This window comes from Desmodus rotundus, chromosome 3 (genome assembly GCF_022682495.2).
Source record: "Desmodus rotundus isolate HL8 chromosome 3, HLdesRot8A.1, whole genome shotgun sequence".
NCBI classification, from domain to species: Eukaryota; Metazoa; Chordata; class Mammalia; order Chiroptera; family Phyllostomidae; genus Desmodus; species Desmodus rotundus.
In genome coordinates, this window is record NC_071389.1 from 22,551,649 (window position 1) to 22,570,363 (window position 18,715).

Here is an 18,715-nt window from a genome sequence, read left to right on the forward strand (position 1 = left end):
GCACAGCACAGGAAATATAGTCAATAATATTGTAATAAGTATGTACGGTGCCAGGTGGGTACTGGAAGTATCGGAGAACACTTTGCGGGGAGGAACACTTTGTTAAGTATATGATTGTCTACCCACTACATGGTACACCTGACACTAATACAAAATATTGTAAGACTGAATGTTAACTGTAATTGAAAAATAAAGTAAAGAATTATATGCCAACAACTTGGACAACCTGCAAGAAATGGATAAATTCCTAGAAACATATAATCTTCCAAGGCGAAATCATAAGAAAACAGAAAATCTGAACAGGTAACTGCTAACGAAATTGAACCAGTAATCAGTAAAAAACAAACAAACAAAACAGTGTACATCACTATAGGGTGGTGGCAAGGTTTAAACAAATAAATGTCAAGTGTCCGATGTACTGATACATACTAATAATACAGAATCAATGCTTCTTTCTCACATTGATATATTTCTCTCTCTCTCTCAAATCAATAAACATATCCTCGGGTGAGGATTACAAAAATAATAATTAAAAAAAAGATTATGAAGATGTTCCACAGAGAGCCAATAAAATTATCCACCTTTTTTGACTGCTAAAAAGGATACGATTTAAGCCAAGGAAATTGCCCAATAAGCACATCTTTTTTTTTTTTTTTTAATCTTCATCCAAGGTATGTTTATTGATTAGAGAGAGAGAGACAGAAATAAACACCGATGTAAGAAACATCAATCAGTCGCCCTCCCCGAAGCCCAGGGTGCACCCTGACCAGGGATGGAACCTGCAAGGTAGGTATGTGCCCCTACCTGGAATCAAACCCACAACCTATTGGTGTACTGGACTAAGTTTCAACGAACTGGGCCACCTGGCCAGGGCAAGTACATCTTTTATGTACTTCTCCCTGGGATTGAAATAGACCTCCCACGTACCTCTGAGTTCTGCAGAACCGATCGATGCCCTTGTACATTCAGGAATGGAAGGTGTACATGAAACAAACAAGCAAACTTTCCTTAAGTTAGGTGGAACATTTCCTTCCCCCCATCTCTGGTGCATACAACTCCTTGTATATTTCCTCTCTCATGAAAAGGAAACACTGCAGTAATTAAGAGTGTGAAATTCCATAAATTTTACAGCTAAAGAAAACAGTTGTGACAAATACACTGAAACACCAAAATCAGTGATGAGAGTCTGGGCGGTGACAAGCAGCAGTGTGACATCTGGCGGAAGCCAAAGTCACGGCAAGGGGGAGAGAGGTGGGCGTGAGGAAGCATCCTGCCGAGCGTGGACACAGAAAAAGAGAGGAATTGACAGTCTTCTTTGGAGCCTGGCCAGCCTTTGCCACCTCTAATTGAATGGGACGACATGGCTAGGAGAGGTGCCTTGGAGAGCGGTGCAGTCTTTTGCAACACGCTGCACCCTGGAACTTTAAGCGGTGTGTGAAGCATACTTCCATTCCTGGGGGGGTCAGTAATTTGGAAGGCGATGCAGACCATCGATGGGACAAAGGGGTTTGTCTAGTGACAAGAATGTTTTAATACAGACTTCTAAATACCTTAAACAAAAACTGGGAAGTGCCTGCTATTTCTTTTAGTGCAACCAATTGTTAAAGCTGCCTAAATAAAATTCTACCTTTGCCACTGAGAGTATTTCACAAAAATGCAGTCTATAGAGTTAGAAGAGATCTAAAAGCCCAATTAGTTTATCCAACATCTCTTTCATTAATGTAGGGACTCAGCTCAAAGAGGAGACAGCGACTTGCCCTAAACCACACAGCCAATTAGTGTGAGAGTCGGGACCACAATTCAGGCTTCTGGAGTCCAAGGCGTGTGTGCTTTTCTAGGAAATCATGCTGCCTCCACAAAATGGAAATTAGTGTGAAAATATGATTCAATATGTAAATGTCAGTTTCACACTCGAATGTTTCAAAATGTACTATTTTGCATGCCAGCCTCTAGTCTCTAGTTCATGTACACCTCAGATGGCCAATGATGTTTTAAAAGAACAGGTTTAACATGAGACCATTCTGACTCCTCTGAAGGGTCTAAAACTATGTAAAGACATACAGTAGGTACTCAATAAATACATATGATAAATAGATACCAACCCTTAACTGCTTTGCCAATACCCAAATTTTCAGCTTCATTCACAAATGAAATTATTCTTTTCTTACACTGGTGCTCAGAACTCTGAATCAAGAGTTTGTTTCCAGTAACCAGCAGAATTTACTAGCTATTTGCTTTAGGTGGGTTTGGTGGTATAACTTGCAATGTTCACGTTTACAAAAAAAACTATCACAAAGATTTCAGCAACTTCCAACTGTCCTCGTGATCTAGTAAGTACCTTTTCCAGCTGTAAAAGATTACAGTTCTACGGATGCAGAAGGGGCTGGGAGACCTACCTATCTCTAATGCTGAGCAACGTAGAATTATTTGTATCATGACTTTGAACCTCTTTGACAGAGTCTTTTCAAGGAAATCCATCAGTCTTTTTCTTCCAGTATCAGTGATGACTATGCCTTAACTATAAATGTACAGTTTATAAAAGGCTTGAACCATGTCCTGTGAGAGTTCCCTGAGACGACACAGGATAATTATGAAATGGATAGATGCCCCAGTCAAGTTCACCCCACATTTGGAATGTCAATATATTATAGATTTAATAAGTGTTATTTGGCATTTACTCTGTAAGAAGCATCATGCCAGGTGATAAGGATGGAAGCCTGAATCTGGAAGGAACCCACAAGGCAGACAGGGGTACAAAGGATTCCAGATGGGGGAAAGAAGAGCATATGTGAAGGCAAATAAACAGTGGAACATGGAGTGTCTGGGTAACGATGAACATGGGACAGGTATATACCTAGTGAATTAGGTGATTTCAGCAGCAAGCAGAGAGGAAGTGGAATGACAAGAACTGGGACAAATACTGTCATTAGCTTCCTAAAGAATTCGAACTTCAGACCTGGCTCGGGTGGTTCAATTGGTTGGAGCATTGTCCCATAAACCGAAAGGTCTGGGTTTGATTCCTGGTCAGGGCACATGCCTGGGTTGCAGGTTCAGTCCTTGTCAGGGTGCATGTGAGAGGCAACAGATCCTCTCTCACATTGATGTTTCTCTCCTTCTCCCTTCCTTCCCCTCTCTCTAAAATCAATAAACATGCCCTCAGTTGGGGAATGAATACAATACAATACAATACAATACAAACTTCAGTATATAATCCATGGAGGAGCCAGTGAACTACCCCCACTGTCCTGCCAATCCAAGGTGTTTTCATGTCTTAGAGCATTGCAGAAGCAGTAGAGATAGAGGGGAAGATATGGAATATCAGACGTATTTAGAAGACAGAACTGACAGGAATTAATAACTACTAGACCAGAGGAGGAGAGAGAAAGGGTTGTTAAAAGGAATCTCAGTAAGGGGAAAGGTGGTAGAGTAAATGTAAAAAACTCGATCTGGACCCAGTGAGCTTAAGTTGAGCTGTCCAGAGGCAGCTGGAAAAAGAAAACAGTGTACAGCTGAAATCATGAGAATGAATGAAGAACCAGCTAATCAGAAGGCTTTATTTACACAAACACACATTCCTACGTTTACACATGGAAGGCAGTGAAGAAAACAACTGCAATGGCACACTATGGCAGAGGCATTCCTAGGTTGCCACAAGAGCACAAAGAAATTGAGGTGATGTACGTGTGTGGGAAAGTACAAAGAAAGTTTCCGTGAAAAAGGCTGAGCTGAGTCTTAACTGGCAATTAAGAATTGGCCATTTGGAGATACGGAAGTACATTCAAAGGAGAATGAGCAGCAAAGGGGTGGAATGGGCAAAGGCAGAAATACAAGAGAACCACAGCAGGTAACGGGAAGTGAGAGTGATTCGTTATGAAGGGGAGAAGGAGAGGGGAAAAGCGGTGAGAGGCAGGTCTGGAGAGAGAGCAGGTGAGCAAGTGAAAGAAGACAGAGGAAACCGGGAGGCTAATCTCCAAGACCGTGGACTTATAAGTTTTAGAGAGGAGTTGTGGGGAGCTGAGGAGAAACTGGACTTTTTCTCCTTATGATCACGAGCTGGGACCTGTCCTGTCACCTACCACTGCCACTCAGAGGGGAAAAAAGGGGCTATGGAGTTGGAAGGTGAAAACAGTTTCCTATTAATCCTGTGAATGAAAACAAGTATGAGCTTAAACTGATCAAAATCGGAATACCACACTGAGCTTCAGAAGGAAGTCAAATTAACCTGATTGCCTCACTTCTCTTTCTCTCCTCCGCCTCAGGTACATTTATTTACCTTTTGTTGCACTAAAAGCCAAGCGGGCCCATGTTTATAAATTCGCACACTACACTGAGAAAGAGAGGAAGCAAATGTGCCTCAAATGAAGCAAACCTTTTAATTTTCGGAAGCCCAAGACAAAATAAAAGAAACGTAACTCTGGAAGCGAGGCTGACTAACCAAGGCTTCCCTTTTCTCTGCCTCAGGTCATTCTCTGCCTCAGGTCATTCTCTGCAAGTGTATTTGGTGTACCCGTTTGATGTTGTTGGTGCATGCAAAAATCATAATATAAGATTTTGCCTTTAATAACAATTAGCTTATGTTCAAATATTTTTGTTTAACACGCTGGCGAAGATTCTTATAATGGTTGAGGGTTTTGAACTTAAGCTCAGGAATGTTCCTGCATTTACAACCAACATTTCAAACTTTAAAGTTACAACACCCTTTAAATTATTCTCTGAATAAATTATAATTTTAAATGCCGTTAAGTCCTAAGACAGGCATGTGTTTTTGTGAAAAAAGTAACGAAGACCTGAGGTCAAATGTGCCTTCAATGCTTTATATTTGTGTTACCTGAGACAGTCACTTGGCCTTGGGACCTCAAGTGCCCCATCCGAATGGAAGGGGTAGCACTGCAGGCCTGACATCTGTAAGGAATAAAAAGCGCCCACTGCGTTAAAGTTCCTGGAAGACGGCCTAGTAAGTAGTAGGCGCCCAATAAGTATCTCCTGAATCTGAATATTAGGAGCAAAAATAAATAAATAAGTAAATAAACAAACACGTGTGTATATTTCAACTTTTAGTAAACTAGATCATAAAGTTCCCCTTCAATAATTCCAAAATATCTGTAAATTTTACTTCTCTAAAGTCATGACTAGCCCCAAGTTTGAGCGGTTCTCCTATTAAAGTTGTAATCTTATCATAATTAGAAGTTTAGAAATTTAATGAGTTGAAATGCAACATGGCACAGATGCCTTATTATACCAACTAGTTAACACAGTATTTGTTTTCTACATTAATTTTACTTGCTAATCAAAAATACTGCTTTCTCCAAATGACATCAAAATAAAATTGCTGATTGTGCAATGGTAAAACCAACACCACCATGTCTGCAACAAGGCTACTTGAATTCTTGTTTTAAATGAGCTGGCAGTTTCTAGGAAAAATGTAAGACTCCATATACCTTTAAGTCAGTTCTCAACAATTCAAGAGCAGAAGCCATGCTTTGCACACAAGGTGTATATTAACTTATACTTCCCAAACATGCTGTGAGTATCTATTAATGTTGAACACTGGAGTTGACGCATCTCCCTGAGTTAATAAATAAGTGTGCTGAAAAAAACTAACAGGACTACATATGATTGTATGTTTTCAGATGTCCATAGCAACTACATAGAGAGTACTAAGGAAATCCTAGGAAGCACACTATTTAGGAGCCCTTCTGTTAGAACACAGGGCTTCCCGTTAGCAGTCTAGGTTCAACACAAGTCACTCCTACCTGTTCAAATAGACACATACTGTATTTTTTGGACTATAAGACGCACCCCCGACCCCCAATTTGGGAGGAAAATAGGGGTGCATCTTATAGTCCGAATGCAGCTTATCTGGCTCTCTGGGGCGGGGGGGCGGGGGGTGGCGGTGGAGCAGGTTTTTTCCAAAAAGCAGCCAATGGTCTGACCAAATTCCATCCGATCATGTTAACCCCCTCCTAGCCAGCAAGCTTCCAGAAGAGTCCCACTGCTATTAGCATAAAGCTTTTTCCTTAAAGTTTTCATAACGTGGACTGCCTCTCTAGTTTCAGTCTCTCACCATTCCCCTACAAACCTCAGCTGCAATTAAACTACTTTAGATTGTGGACTTTAGATACGTAGTAAAAACCGTATAAAGATATTTATTTAATTTGTTATTCAATCCGTAGAGACCTAATTTGTACCCAGCACTCCACCCGTTGAAACATAAAAAATTAGGAGTAGGAGGCTCAGAGATCTATTTGTTCCTGTCCCGAACATCATCAGAAAACCACTGTGTCTAACCTAACATACTCTCTCCTTGGTCTGCACTTCCAGTTTTCCCTTTTGTTTCATCTTTGCCTCAATGACCGACCGCTGGCCCTCCAAGGCTCAGGGCAGGCTCTGCCCACACAGCACCTCTCCATCTGCATGGCTACTGTAGCACTGACCACTCCGCAGTGCGCTCGACTGTTTTACTTCTCTATTTCCATGTGAAGGCACACACTGAGCTTTGCACCTCTGCTTTCTCAGCCCTAAGGAAAATGCAAGTCAAGTGCTGATGTGCTGAATGAATGAAGAGCAGCGCCTATGAAACTTCTCAGTTATAGGAAATGGCATATATTAGGAGGCATCAGAAAGGGAAGTATGGAATTGTGGGGGGTTATTTCAGATCAAAAAGAATCAGAAATTATTACTATTTCCTTTCCCTTTTCTTTTCAGTCTAGTTAATTCTATTTGCTCTATTGTCTACACTCAGAAGTAATGGTAAATCTGAACTTATTTTAACTTTCTTTTCTTAAATTTAATACTTTTATGTTACTGAATATACGGGGTGACATTGGTTAATACAACCGTACTGGTGTCCAGTGCAGAACTCAACGAAACATCATCCGCACACTGCATCGTGTACTGACCACCCCGTCAAGTCTCCTTCCATCCCCATTTATCCCCCTTTTCCCCACTTCCACCTCCCCCCAACCCCTTCTCCCTCCGGCTATCACATTGTCCATGTCTTATGTGTCATACATGTTTATTTTTTGCGTAACCCCTTCACCTTCTTTCACCCAGCCTCCCAACCCCCCTCCCCTCTGACAGCTGTTCTATGTATATATGCTCTGTTTCTATTTTGTTGGTTAAATTATTTTGTTGATTACATTCCACATATGAGTGAAATCATATGGCATTTGTCTTTCTCTGACTGGCCTATTTCACTCAGCAAAATAATTTCCAGGTCCATTTACTCTGTCGCAAAAGGTAAAGATTTTCTTCTTTTTTACAGCCAAGATTATTCCATGAACTTATTTTTTCCACTTTTAACTTATTCAAAAAATATGTTAAGCTTTCCTGCCATTTTACCCTTCCTTTTTATTTTCTTAAACTTTTCTTTTGTGAAATAACACACACAATAAAAATGCATAAAACATACATGTATAGCTTAATGAACGAAGTGAATATGCATGTAACTACTTCCCAGGTCAAAAAACAGAAGAGTCAACTCCTTCCCCATCCAAAGACTTTACAATGTCCTCTATTTTACATAACTGGTTTTTTTTTGGGGGGGGGAGAGGATTATGAAAATCTCAGTTTTTAGGATCAGCCTCTAGGTTCGTATCCCTGCATGATCCTGGGCTCCAGGGCAGATAAAGAGGCACCAGGATGCCAGGCATATGTGCATTCGGATCTGTGAGTGTGTGTGAGGTACGCCCGCACAGGCCAGGGCACGGGTATAAAGCAATCTTGAAAGTTGGGGGGAAGTGGTACTTCTAATGGTAAACATTTTGAAAATACAAGCATGTATTGACTAAGCAGACACAGTACTCTGCTGCTCCTGGCTTAAACCAAACCTTGATAGGAAACCACACAATTTTCAAGTATTAAGTTTCAAATTTAGACCAATTACCTATATTGTTCCGCCTCCATTATGGGTAAGAAAGATGCTTGAAGTGAAAACTTGGCATTATGGGTTGCACAATCCCAGCCACCCAATAGCCTAATTCCATTCAACCAGAACAGGGGTTCTCTCTGCTCACAGCAGGCATCCAACAGGGTAGCACATATATGCTCTCTGAGTGAGAAAGCAACACCTTCTCACATACAACCCCCTGGAGAGAGATGGGGAAGGGGAGGAGGGAGAACTTTACACCTGCAAACTCCTAACTCTATCAGCACTAGGGCTGGGAAAAACAGCACATATTTTTTTTAAAGAAGGAAATAAAAGGTTTCCTAATAAAGCCAGTAACTTTCAGAGAAGAATCTTCTTAAGCCACTTTTTCTTAGGAGACTAGTAAGTATAATGATTCAACATCTGAGTCTTTGTCTTCCTAGTGGACTTAGTTGAGCCCTAATGACAGTAAAAGCAAACTGCTCAAAAGGGCAGCTGTCAGAATTCTTATTCTTCTTGGCAAAAAAACAAAAAACAACAAAAAAACCCAACCACTATAAGCATAAAATATTGTCATTTTAATTAAGGCACCTCAATTTCAAGGCACACCTGTCCCTGGGCCTTTGGATAATCAAAATGACCACTAAAAATAGAACAGTATCTCCAATGGGGCAGACATGACCCACTCCCACTCCTAACAGACTCCTGTAAGATGTGACCTGGGATGCACGTGTGGTTTGCAATACCACTGAATATCCATCTAAATGCAGCCATATGTTTTCAGTCTTTACTTTATGTCCCATTAGGGCCAGGAGGCAAAAAATTATCAGACATGTAACTTTTGGCCCAATGTGAAAATTCAGTCAGCTGACTAGCGAGCTAAGTGTGGTCTGGTGGGAAAGGAAACTGCTCTCCAGAACTAAAAAAACTGCTACTTATACTAAATTCCGTGAGCTTATGATGAACATCTTGATTTTCTTTTTTCAATTTCCCCATCACCAAAAGTAAGCCAGCTCTGTCTGTCAAGATGCCCAGGCTGTGTGGCAGCAGTGTCAAGGGCTGCCATTTGCTCCAAGGCACTGCCATCTGTGACAGCACAACATTTTCGTCTCCGGAAAATAAACACATCTGCCTTTGCCAGTGTCCTCCCACTGTGCCGCCCATCTGGAGCAGGTGAGCTGGAAGGCAAGCCTGGGCACGGGTGAGACAGGGGCGAGCAGGGGAGATAAGGCCTCGAGGGAGGTGGCACATGGAGGAAGAAGGCAGTGCTGTGTCATGTCACATCCTGCTAACCACATTTGCCAAACGGCATGTGAAATTACCCTTGTTAGTGATATTTAATCACATGTAACAAACGGTTGGCCATGTTTAGGGGACAATACCAGCAAAGTCAAGGTTTCACCTGGGCCATCTGTTCATAAAGTCACATGATCTCACTAATACCAACATAAACAGATGATGTCTTTGTGCCAGCCCCCAAAGGCAAGAGGACAATAATTAGTGGTCAGAGCAGAAGGTTCAAAGCAACAGGATTCTTCTAGGACAGGAGCACACTACACATGCCCATTAACTAAACCAAACACACTCAAATTCAGGCAGGAGTTCTGGACAAGTCATGGTCACTTCTGGAAATGACTTATACTTAAAATTCTTCCCTACATATTCTTTCCTTGTCACTAAAAAAATTAATTCAGGTCTGATTATGGTCTCGACAGCAGATCTTTAAATCATACTGTTTGGGGAAAGGGGTAGAAAACATTTTTTTTAAATTATCCAATCAAATCCTTTCTTTCTCCCACAGTTTTCCACTAGCTTGCAGGAGAGCTAGTGCTAACCTACAGCAGGGCTCTTTCGACTGTGCCACTAGTTTTCAACCTTTGGTGGGAAGGGGACAGTAAAGCCACCTTTTCAAATAAAATCATAAACAGAATCCCAATATGTAAAATAAATAAAAGTTGAGCTGATCTACACGAAGCGGGGCTAAAGTTTTGCCACACTGGCCTCCTTGATGAGTTTCCTGAGGCAGTTCCATGGTATAAAGTTTGAAAACCACTATACCAGGTTGGATATACTTTCCCAACTTATTATTTCTATTGCTTACTTGCTAAGCATTTACAAGTATAATCCTATAAAAAGACAAATTATGAAAGCACTTTAGAAAAAGCGCTATGAAAATACTCGGGCCAGTGAAGCCCTGGAGATCACACACCATGGAGGCCCGCATTCTGCTCTCACCGGTGACTTTCAACCAGCACGCCCCGAGAGGCACACTGCGTGCCACCGGAATGTTTCCAACATGCAATACCTGACTATTTAGGACTATTTAAAACATGCAATACTTTCTCTTCCCTTAGTTTTCAAATATAAAAATGAAAACAGTCAACACAATAACAGCTGTCCAGTATGAATCAAAATTATACCTATTTTTTTGTCAGATCGTCAAAAAATATATTTTTTGGTGTGCCACAGAATTTTAGTAATTAGTTTATGTGTGCCATGAGATGAAAAAGGTTGAAAATCGCTGCTCTAAGCCTTGCCACAAACTTGACATTCCCCAAGGATATCAGATTTCAGTGGTTTGTATGTCTCCACATATGAAAAACAGAAATCTTGGCAGACAGTAACAGAAAATCTGAAGGAGTTCAAAGGGCTACACCAAGTGTACCACGTAATTCACACCCAGCAAGAAACAGCCCCACTGCGTATCACTCTCCCTCTTAGAGCCCATTAATCAAATCATAAGGACAATTTAAACAATCCTCATGTGAACCATACCTGTAAGTCATCACAAAATTCTCAAAATAATCCTGTTAAAAATCCAAATAGGAGTTTCTAAATGAGGGAGTCACTTATTAAATACCTACTATTTTCCAAGGAGGTATCATTAACTCATTCCAGATACACTTTATTAAACCAACAGTTAATAATCAATTCTCATAATTTGCTACATTTGATCACTCCTTCCTTCTTAACAGATGAAAAAAGTGATGCTCAGCAAACATAATTATTCAAGATCATACAAACAGTGCATATCAGAGAAGAGACTGGAACTCTGGTGTATTTGCCTTTAAAACCTGTGCTCAAAAAATTCTCATAAATATTCAAAACTGGGAGTCAAAAGCCTAATAAGCCCCTTTTCCTGCTCTTTGGAGTCTATCCAGGAGCAGAGCAACTTAAATGTATACATGCATTTAAATAAAAACTAAACTAAAGGCTCTTGATTCCCCCCCCAATCTGTGTCTTTTTTATCTATTCCTGCTGATCTTGTACCTTTAATTATTACATGGAGAAGTAACGTCCATTAAGGACACATTAATGAAATTCCCTTCCAGTGTATTAATGCACAGTAACATTTTCAGTGGTATATGTGGACTAATTGGATGACATTTATTTGGCAAATTTCTTAAACACCTACAATGGACACATATTTATACCTTATCTATGTAATACTATGTGGAGAGTTTGGCATTTTAATAGAACTGAACATTTCATGCTTCCCCAAATAAATGCAAACTTACTTGTATATTAGTCCAGTAAGTAATATAATACAAAAGGAAGCATAAAAGAGTACAGTATTTGAAGTTAGGCTCTTAAACCTCAGCCTTTTACAGACTATATATGTGTCTTTGGTATATACTTGGACACATGAGAGAAACACTTAACCTCTCTATTAACCAGCCTTAGTACCCTTGTAAGTAAAATGGGAATAACATTCATTTTACGGTGTCGTAATAACCATTAAATAAGGTCACATATATAACTATCTAGAATAACGCTAAGAGAAAATGTTCTGTATCTTCAATGTCCAATATGGTAGCCATCAGCCACACGTGGCTACTGGGCACTTGAAAAGTGGCTAACATAACTGAGGAAGCAAATTTTTTTATAGAAACAAAATTTCACCTCTCATTCAAAGTCTAGGAGACCCTTGCCAAGGAACTGAATTTTAAATTTTATTTAATTATTTCAAATTTAAATAACCTCATGTGATTAGTGGTACCATACTGGACTGCGTGGATCTAGAACAAGGCCTACCACATAACAGATGATCAATGTTGGTTTATTTATATTTTCCATAGCAATATCAGTAATTTTTTGTATCACCCTCTTTATTAGTAGATCCATTCAACTAAAATAGCACAACAAAGAATCTCCCATAGGGAACTAACTTATAGCTATTAAATTGCTTCTTCGCCCAAACAGCAATAGCAGCATAAAAACAAGTGATTTATTAATTAGTTGTACATGCTATACACTACATTAACAGCTTTGCATGATTACCTCACTTAATCTTTATAATAACTCTATGAAGTAGGTGCTATTATTTTGGAAGCAGGGAAATTAAGCTGAGAATTGGTCCAAAGACACACAGCTAGCAAGTGAGTGAGGGAAGATTTAAACCCAGGCAGTCTAATTCCAGAAAACTGTACAAACCACCATGCTGACTTGCCTTCATCTTAAAGAAGCGGTTCACGTAGGATTATGCACTTGCAATAAATAAATATCCTTCCAACCAAATACCACCACCAAACACAATCCACATGCACACGGCTAACTAGAAATCAAACAACTGGAGTTACAGAACCAAAGTTATGCATGCTAACCCAAAATAAATCTCATGTCCTAGCCGGTGTGACTGCATAAATGTGCCCAATCTAGTGACCTTGCTCTTACCAGGAAGACTGAAAAACTTCCATCATCTTTCTCCCCAGAACAAAATGACTAAAATGTAAATTTGTATTTTAGAACTAATGACACATTTTGGTAAGAGTGGAGGAGCAGGGATTGGACACAGAAACACAAGGCAGAGGTGGTCAATATTTACTAGGGTCCCATGTCACTGTCTATGCGGGATATTTATTTGTTAAGACATCAAACAATTCTACCAGGAGATTAACTGGATTTACTACATTTGCATGAAGCACAGCAACACTCTTGTCTTAATTCTAAAAGGAGCTTAACTCACTTAATGTGCAGCATTTATGAAAAAGTATTTATTGTGCCCCAAGCTGGAATTCTTATTCCAGTTTTGCCTGAAAAGTCAGGAATATTTTACACAGAAAGCCATAGCATAATCTTTATTGAATTCCACAGAAACTTGTATTTGACCCATTTTCCTCTCTCATGAAGGAGTGAACAAGAAAAGGCCATTGACCTTTACCCAGATAAAACCAAGTATGTAAAACTGTCTCGTCCTCCCAATCCATCATGTCTCTGGCTTCTCTTTAAACTTCATGATCACAAGCCCCTTGGTCAAAGCTAGCACTGAGAAAAAGAGATTCTATTTATGGAGAAGTTCTCAATCCAGTATTAGGTACTAGAGAATAAAATGCTTTACAGATCTGTACTAAGTTAACTTATACAAAACTAACACCTGTACATGTTTAGATTTCTGTCATAACTCAGCTTAAGCAAGTGCAGATGAAGCTAAAACCGTAATAAAAAAATACAACCAGCACCAATGTTCTAGCAACACTACTGAAGCACCAAGGAGCTGATGTAAGGCAGGAACAGTCAAGCAATTAAGGCACCATCAGTGCAGCTTTGCCTGACGTGCTACGTGACCCGGAGGTGGTCCCTTTGCCACTTGGCGCCTTTCATTCCGTATCGGTGATAGAGAATTAACCACTATATATCTCAGTGGAATAGTGAGTAGACTAAATTATTAAGCAAAACGCTCTGGGCAAAAGTCATATGAATGTTAAATATTATGATTTACAAGCATTCATTTTCCTAGCACTCCTGTGGAGGTAGAAGTTATCTCGATTTCATAGATGAGTAAACAGGCACGTGGGTAAGGTCACATGGTAAGGCTCCATTCACTCAGTCCCTACGGGAAGGGAATACACACCCTTAGCTATCACATGAACTTTCTTGGCACATCCTGCGATCTTAACACATTCAGTCCCTTACTTAATGTTGCATCTTTTAACAGGCTGCTGATGGAACAAAGACAGGTCTAGGACAGCCACACAAGGCCAGAATAAGTGAGGAGGAACAATTCCGCATGCTTTGGCAAGAAGAGTCATAAAAGACACAGATAATCTCAAGATGAAATTTCCTTTATTATTTTCAAGATTTCACCTCCACTAATGTGGGGATCTTCAACCACAGGAATTAAGAAACATGGTTTGCTATGAAAACACTCAGAAAATAACTTCTAAATGCTATCATGGGCCTTTAGGTTGGTGTGTTCCATCCAAATTCTCTGGGCTATATTTGCCTTCTGGGCTTTAATTAGCAACCACACAGAAAGAGAAAACAAATCCAAAGAGACTAAATAATGACCAAGTAGTAATGGGAAGGGCTCAGGTAGGCCAAAAAACGGCGATACTACTAGTCATGTATAATGGAATATAAAAGAAGCACAGAAGATTTTTCTGCTCCTACCCAAGGCTGCCTGCTATATTGCTTACCCGACTCCGAAGACAGTCAGCCAGGTTTCGGCGCGTGAAATTAGCTGCCGCTGTGGGAGACAATTCATAACCTGGTACAAGAGATAAACAGTCATACTTAAAGTAAAGCAGAAGGAATGACAGGACCCCAAATCATTCCATTAGTCCTATTCTTATAGTCCACCACCCTGTGTACACTTAAGTGTATATAAAGTACGCAGAACACGAGTGCGATCTTTCTTCTTGTCCCGTTCCCCATCTAACAGTGGTGAGACATCTGGTTAGTACTGACAGTAACTCCTGGCCACAAAACAAAGTCAAGGTGAGATTTACCTAGTCTATGGTGAAATCAAATTAACAGCCTTGCTTAAGCTATTTATTCATCAACAGACTGTGGTTTCCTCCATAGAAGGAAAGAAATATAAATACACAGGTGTTGAAAAAGAAAAAAAACCAAGAAAGAGGTCTTGAGATGCCAACTGTTTTAGTTTATTTTTAAAACATATTGGGGAAAGAGAGGTTGGGAGTTTGAAGAGCCTCAGAGTATACTTTATAAGATTTTCTTTTTTAAAAAAGTAACTTTATTAAGAACTATAATATGGTTTTCAAAAGTATGAGCCAGGGGGGAAATGTTGCTCTCACTATCTACAACATGTTTAAAAAGAGTACCTCGAGCAGAAAACCTTTTTAAATAGCTGTACCGCCAACAAAAGTACAGGCCAGAGGAATGGCATCAGGTGCACGTCTGCCGGTGCACTCACTTCCGAACGTGACCCCTGCTAAAACGGCACCAGCGCCAACAGAGACGTGAGGGACCGACAATGCGGCGGATCCACACAGAAAATGCCAGTTTGGAAAGACTGCAGGTGGTTAAGTTACTCCCTGCATTTCAAACACCAGTGTCACATCAGGTAAGATTTACATTAAAATTCTAACAAATATTTATTGAACGGTTACGTTTCAGGGTCTCTGCTAGGTGCTTTCACATATATTACTGAATTTCATTCTCACAACAAGTCTATTCGCACATGTTAAAACATAACGGGAGCAGCTCTGCACAAGCAGGAATACTTTCCAATTCTCCACCTAACGTCCTGAACATGATTAGGTATTTGACAGTTATCGTAAAGGCAGAAAAGTCTGATGCCTGACCATCTGCATATAGATTTTTCTCTTTCCCTTATTTAGCTTAGTTCTTAAACTTTAATATGCATAAGAATTACTATGTAAGGTTATATACACAAAACTATACTTGACAGGTAATTTAAGGACTTTAAAGGGCAATTTTAACCTAATTATCTTCCTAGACAAGAACCTACTGCAGAGGCAAGGCAGAGCCCTTTTACAACAGTAAATCTCCTACAATCACACAGAGCTTCAAGTTTACAAAGCACTTTCATACATATTATCCATTAATGTTATAATTCCACTTTAGAGATAAGGAAAATAAAAGGCCCAGAGGGGATATGTGACTTGTCACACACAAAATAGTAAACCAAGTTGAACTTAGTTTTAACTCTGAGATTCAGATATACTTCAGCTCAAATCACACCCTCTGAAATATCTTACTTGAGAAGTCTGATATTACCATGCCCGTCTCCGAGATGGAGTTAGTTTTCTCTCTCAAGTATTGGTGCTGTAATGGTCCTCTTTTCTGAATTGTTACAGAAAACCTTTAGATCAGAAGAGGGATCTAGGTCAGGTTTCAAGAATAGGAAAAATCAAAAAAAAATATGACCATTTTGCTGTGCTCATGTGTTGAACTGCCAGTAGAGAATATTCTTTTTCAGTACAAAGTTAAAGACAAACCAACCAAAGCGACATTCTAAGTTTTACCCACCATTTCGCATCTTATACAGTTGCACATTTTTCTGAATATATTCTGCAAACTGCACAGTGTCTCCAGCCTCTCCAACACACAGGAGTAAGATTTTTTCACTCATCTTAAACATCTTGTCATGATCTGCTCAGAGAAAAACACATCAGAAATCACCTTATCAGAAATTTGCTATTATACAGGCAACCAGAAACATTTATCAATTACTCTATAATTTAACTAATCACTGTTTTTAGAAGACTTTAATGGGCAACTGTATTAATTACTCTTTCCCTCTGCATTTTGCAACCATCAGCATATTTTATTAATGTTGGTTTCAGATGGAGACCATACATGAAAGCTGACAACTGAAAACACAATTAAAAACAAAGAACCCGAAAGGAACGAAGCCAAAGGCCATTATCTTTAGGCTCAGGATTAAAAAGCCCTGTAATGTCTCTCCAAACACAAATGTTAGTCGTTATATTTATACACATACAGAATCATGTATGAAAAGGACTGGTGCTACAATTAAAATTAAGGAGGCATCTCAAGAAAAAAATTAACTGAAAATATAAGTTACCTTAAAAAGTAAACCACCTCCATTTATAAAGCAAAGAGAAAATTAAAATGATTGCCAAAGCAAAAATTCTAATGAATTTTACAACGCTAAGCTATTTAAAAATACTTCAAAATCCCAACACTCTAATCTTATCAAGCTGAACCAGACTGACTCAGATTAGATAGATAAATATTCAGATAGCAATTAGTGCCCATAGGAAGAAAACTCCACATTCAGCCTGCAGCTTCAGAAAAAGCTTAAATCTCCCTATCTTACTCTCACTTTCACTTTTCATTTTTGAAATAGTGCTGAATAATCTTCCCTGGGAGACATGTTTCCTGTCTGAAACCTTCTGAAATGTCAAAATCCCTTAATAGGATTTAAAGAACAAAATGCTACAGTCAAACACTAGGAGTATTGGAGAGTTGTGGTTACCAGTAATATGGCTTAGCCTCTGAACGCACACAGGCAGCCGCATGCACACAGTGCTTTACATCGTATCAAATGGACTTGACACTCCTAAACACACACATTTTCATTTGTTACAGACTACAGGAGATTTAAACAAGTTCGCAAACTTGTTTAAAAAAGAAAAAAACTTCACCTATAGCTGTATTATCTACACAAAGAAAAAGGACCAGAAGTGTATTAGGCGCCACTGGCACCTAAGTTCTTGCCAGTGGCCCAAGTATGGGCAATTTTTATTTCCTTCTTTTTGCTTATCAGCATTTCTTAAAATGTCTATACTTAACAGGCATCACCGTTGTAAGAAAATACTAGTAAGTCTGCATTATTTTCAAAATGAGGAAAAAAGCTGTTCTAATTTTTTGGGGGGGGAAGGCTGCTTGTTTACAAAGAATTTATGTTATATTTAGAAGAAATCTAAAATACTCAAGCTGTTCAACTCTGAAATGAATTTAATACAAGGCCAAACGTGTTTTTTAAACATCTATTGCATGTCCAGTGAGTGATGAAGGGGGAAATGAAAACAAAAGTGACAGACGCTAGCAGCTCCCTGAGTTGTGCAAGAAACAGCCTGCGCAGCTCTAGGGAATTTCTGATCCTCAGAGAACCTACAAGACCCACATACATGAAACAAATGGACCACAAAATGAACATCAATGTACAATTCTGTGGAAAGGCAACTGGACCAGAACCCAATTGACCTTAGTTATAACCTGGGCTCGGCGCTCTGCATTTGGGCGAATGATTTGCCCTCTCTAAGCCCCAGTTTCCAAGCACATAAAAAAAATGGTAATACTATTCCTTACTGCTACCTAACTCACAGGTGGGAAGTGTACATGGACAGTATTATTAGATTCAGTGTTACACAATGTAGTTCAAATTATATATGCTACAGGAATTCAGAGAGGAAAAAAGACATTCTGTGTGGGTTGGAATACTCTGAACAATTCTGTACAGGCCAAGAGACAGGTGTGAAATGTGGCATATAACCAAACTGAAGAATTGGGCCAATTTAATAAGCAAGCAATCTCTGGGAGATTATCTTCTCTAAAGTATCAAAATATCTTACAAAGTGACAACCCCCCCAAAATGACTGGAAATATCACTCATTTTATACCTGGGGAAAAAGAATCCCGAAAGGTCACTCATTTTCAGTGTTCTTGCCTACCCAAGTTCCTTTACGACATGGAAGGTAGAAAAAAGTCCTCATGCAATTGCAAAGCTCCCACCGCAAAAATTTTTATACCAGAAAAGACTATAGGGAAAATTAGACATTGAGTTGACTGCAATTATTTCCAAACATTTTTCAAGAACTAACTCAAATTCATTTTTCTTCCACACCACAGTGATCTTTCTTTTCTCTGAATACCCTTAGGACTTATTCCCAAAATTGTCAATTTAAAAACTAACCTAATACTTACTAGTGACACTGCTCTCAGCATACGAAATGACCCTGCAGTATTTATTTCCTTGTTTTCTTAATGTCTCAGACCACTCTGTGGATCCTATCTAATATGGTGCATCCTCTGTAACACCTAGGAGTGCTGTGTGCGTTCAAGCACATTCTACCTCTCAAAGTGATTTAACATACACGAGGTCCAAAAACTCGC

General features: G+C 39.4%; 1 protein-coding gene across 1 annotated transcript in view; it reads right to left on the minus strand.

The window, feature by feature from the left end:
• PSMB2 (proteasome 20S subunit beta 2) overlaps window positions 1-18,715 on the minus strand; it is a 31,539-nt gene that overhangs the window by 10,497 nt on the left and 2,327 nt on the right. The window contains exons 2-3 of the mRNA XM_024554562.4: window positions 16,103-16,225; window positions 14,284-14,354 (exon numbers count right to left, since the gene is read on the minus strand). Of these exons, the coding sequence (XP_024410330.1) occupies window positions 14,284-14,354; window positions 16,103-16,225 (194 nt within the window). The remainder of the gene's footprint in view (window positions 1-14,283; window positions 14,355-16,102; window positions 16,226-18,715) is intronic.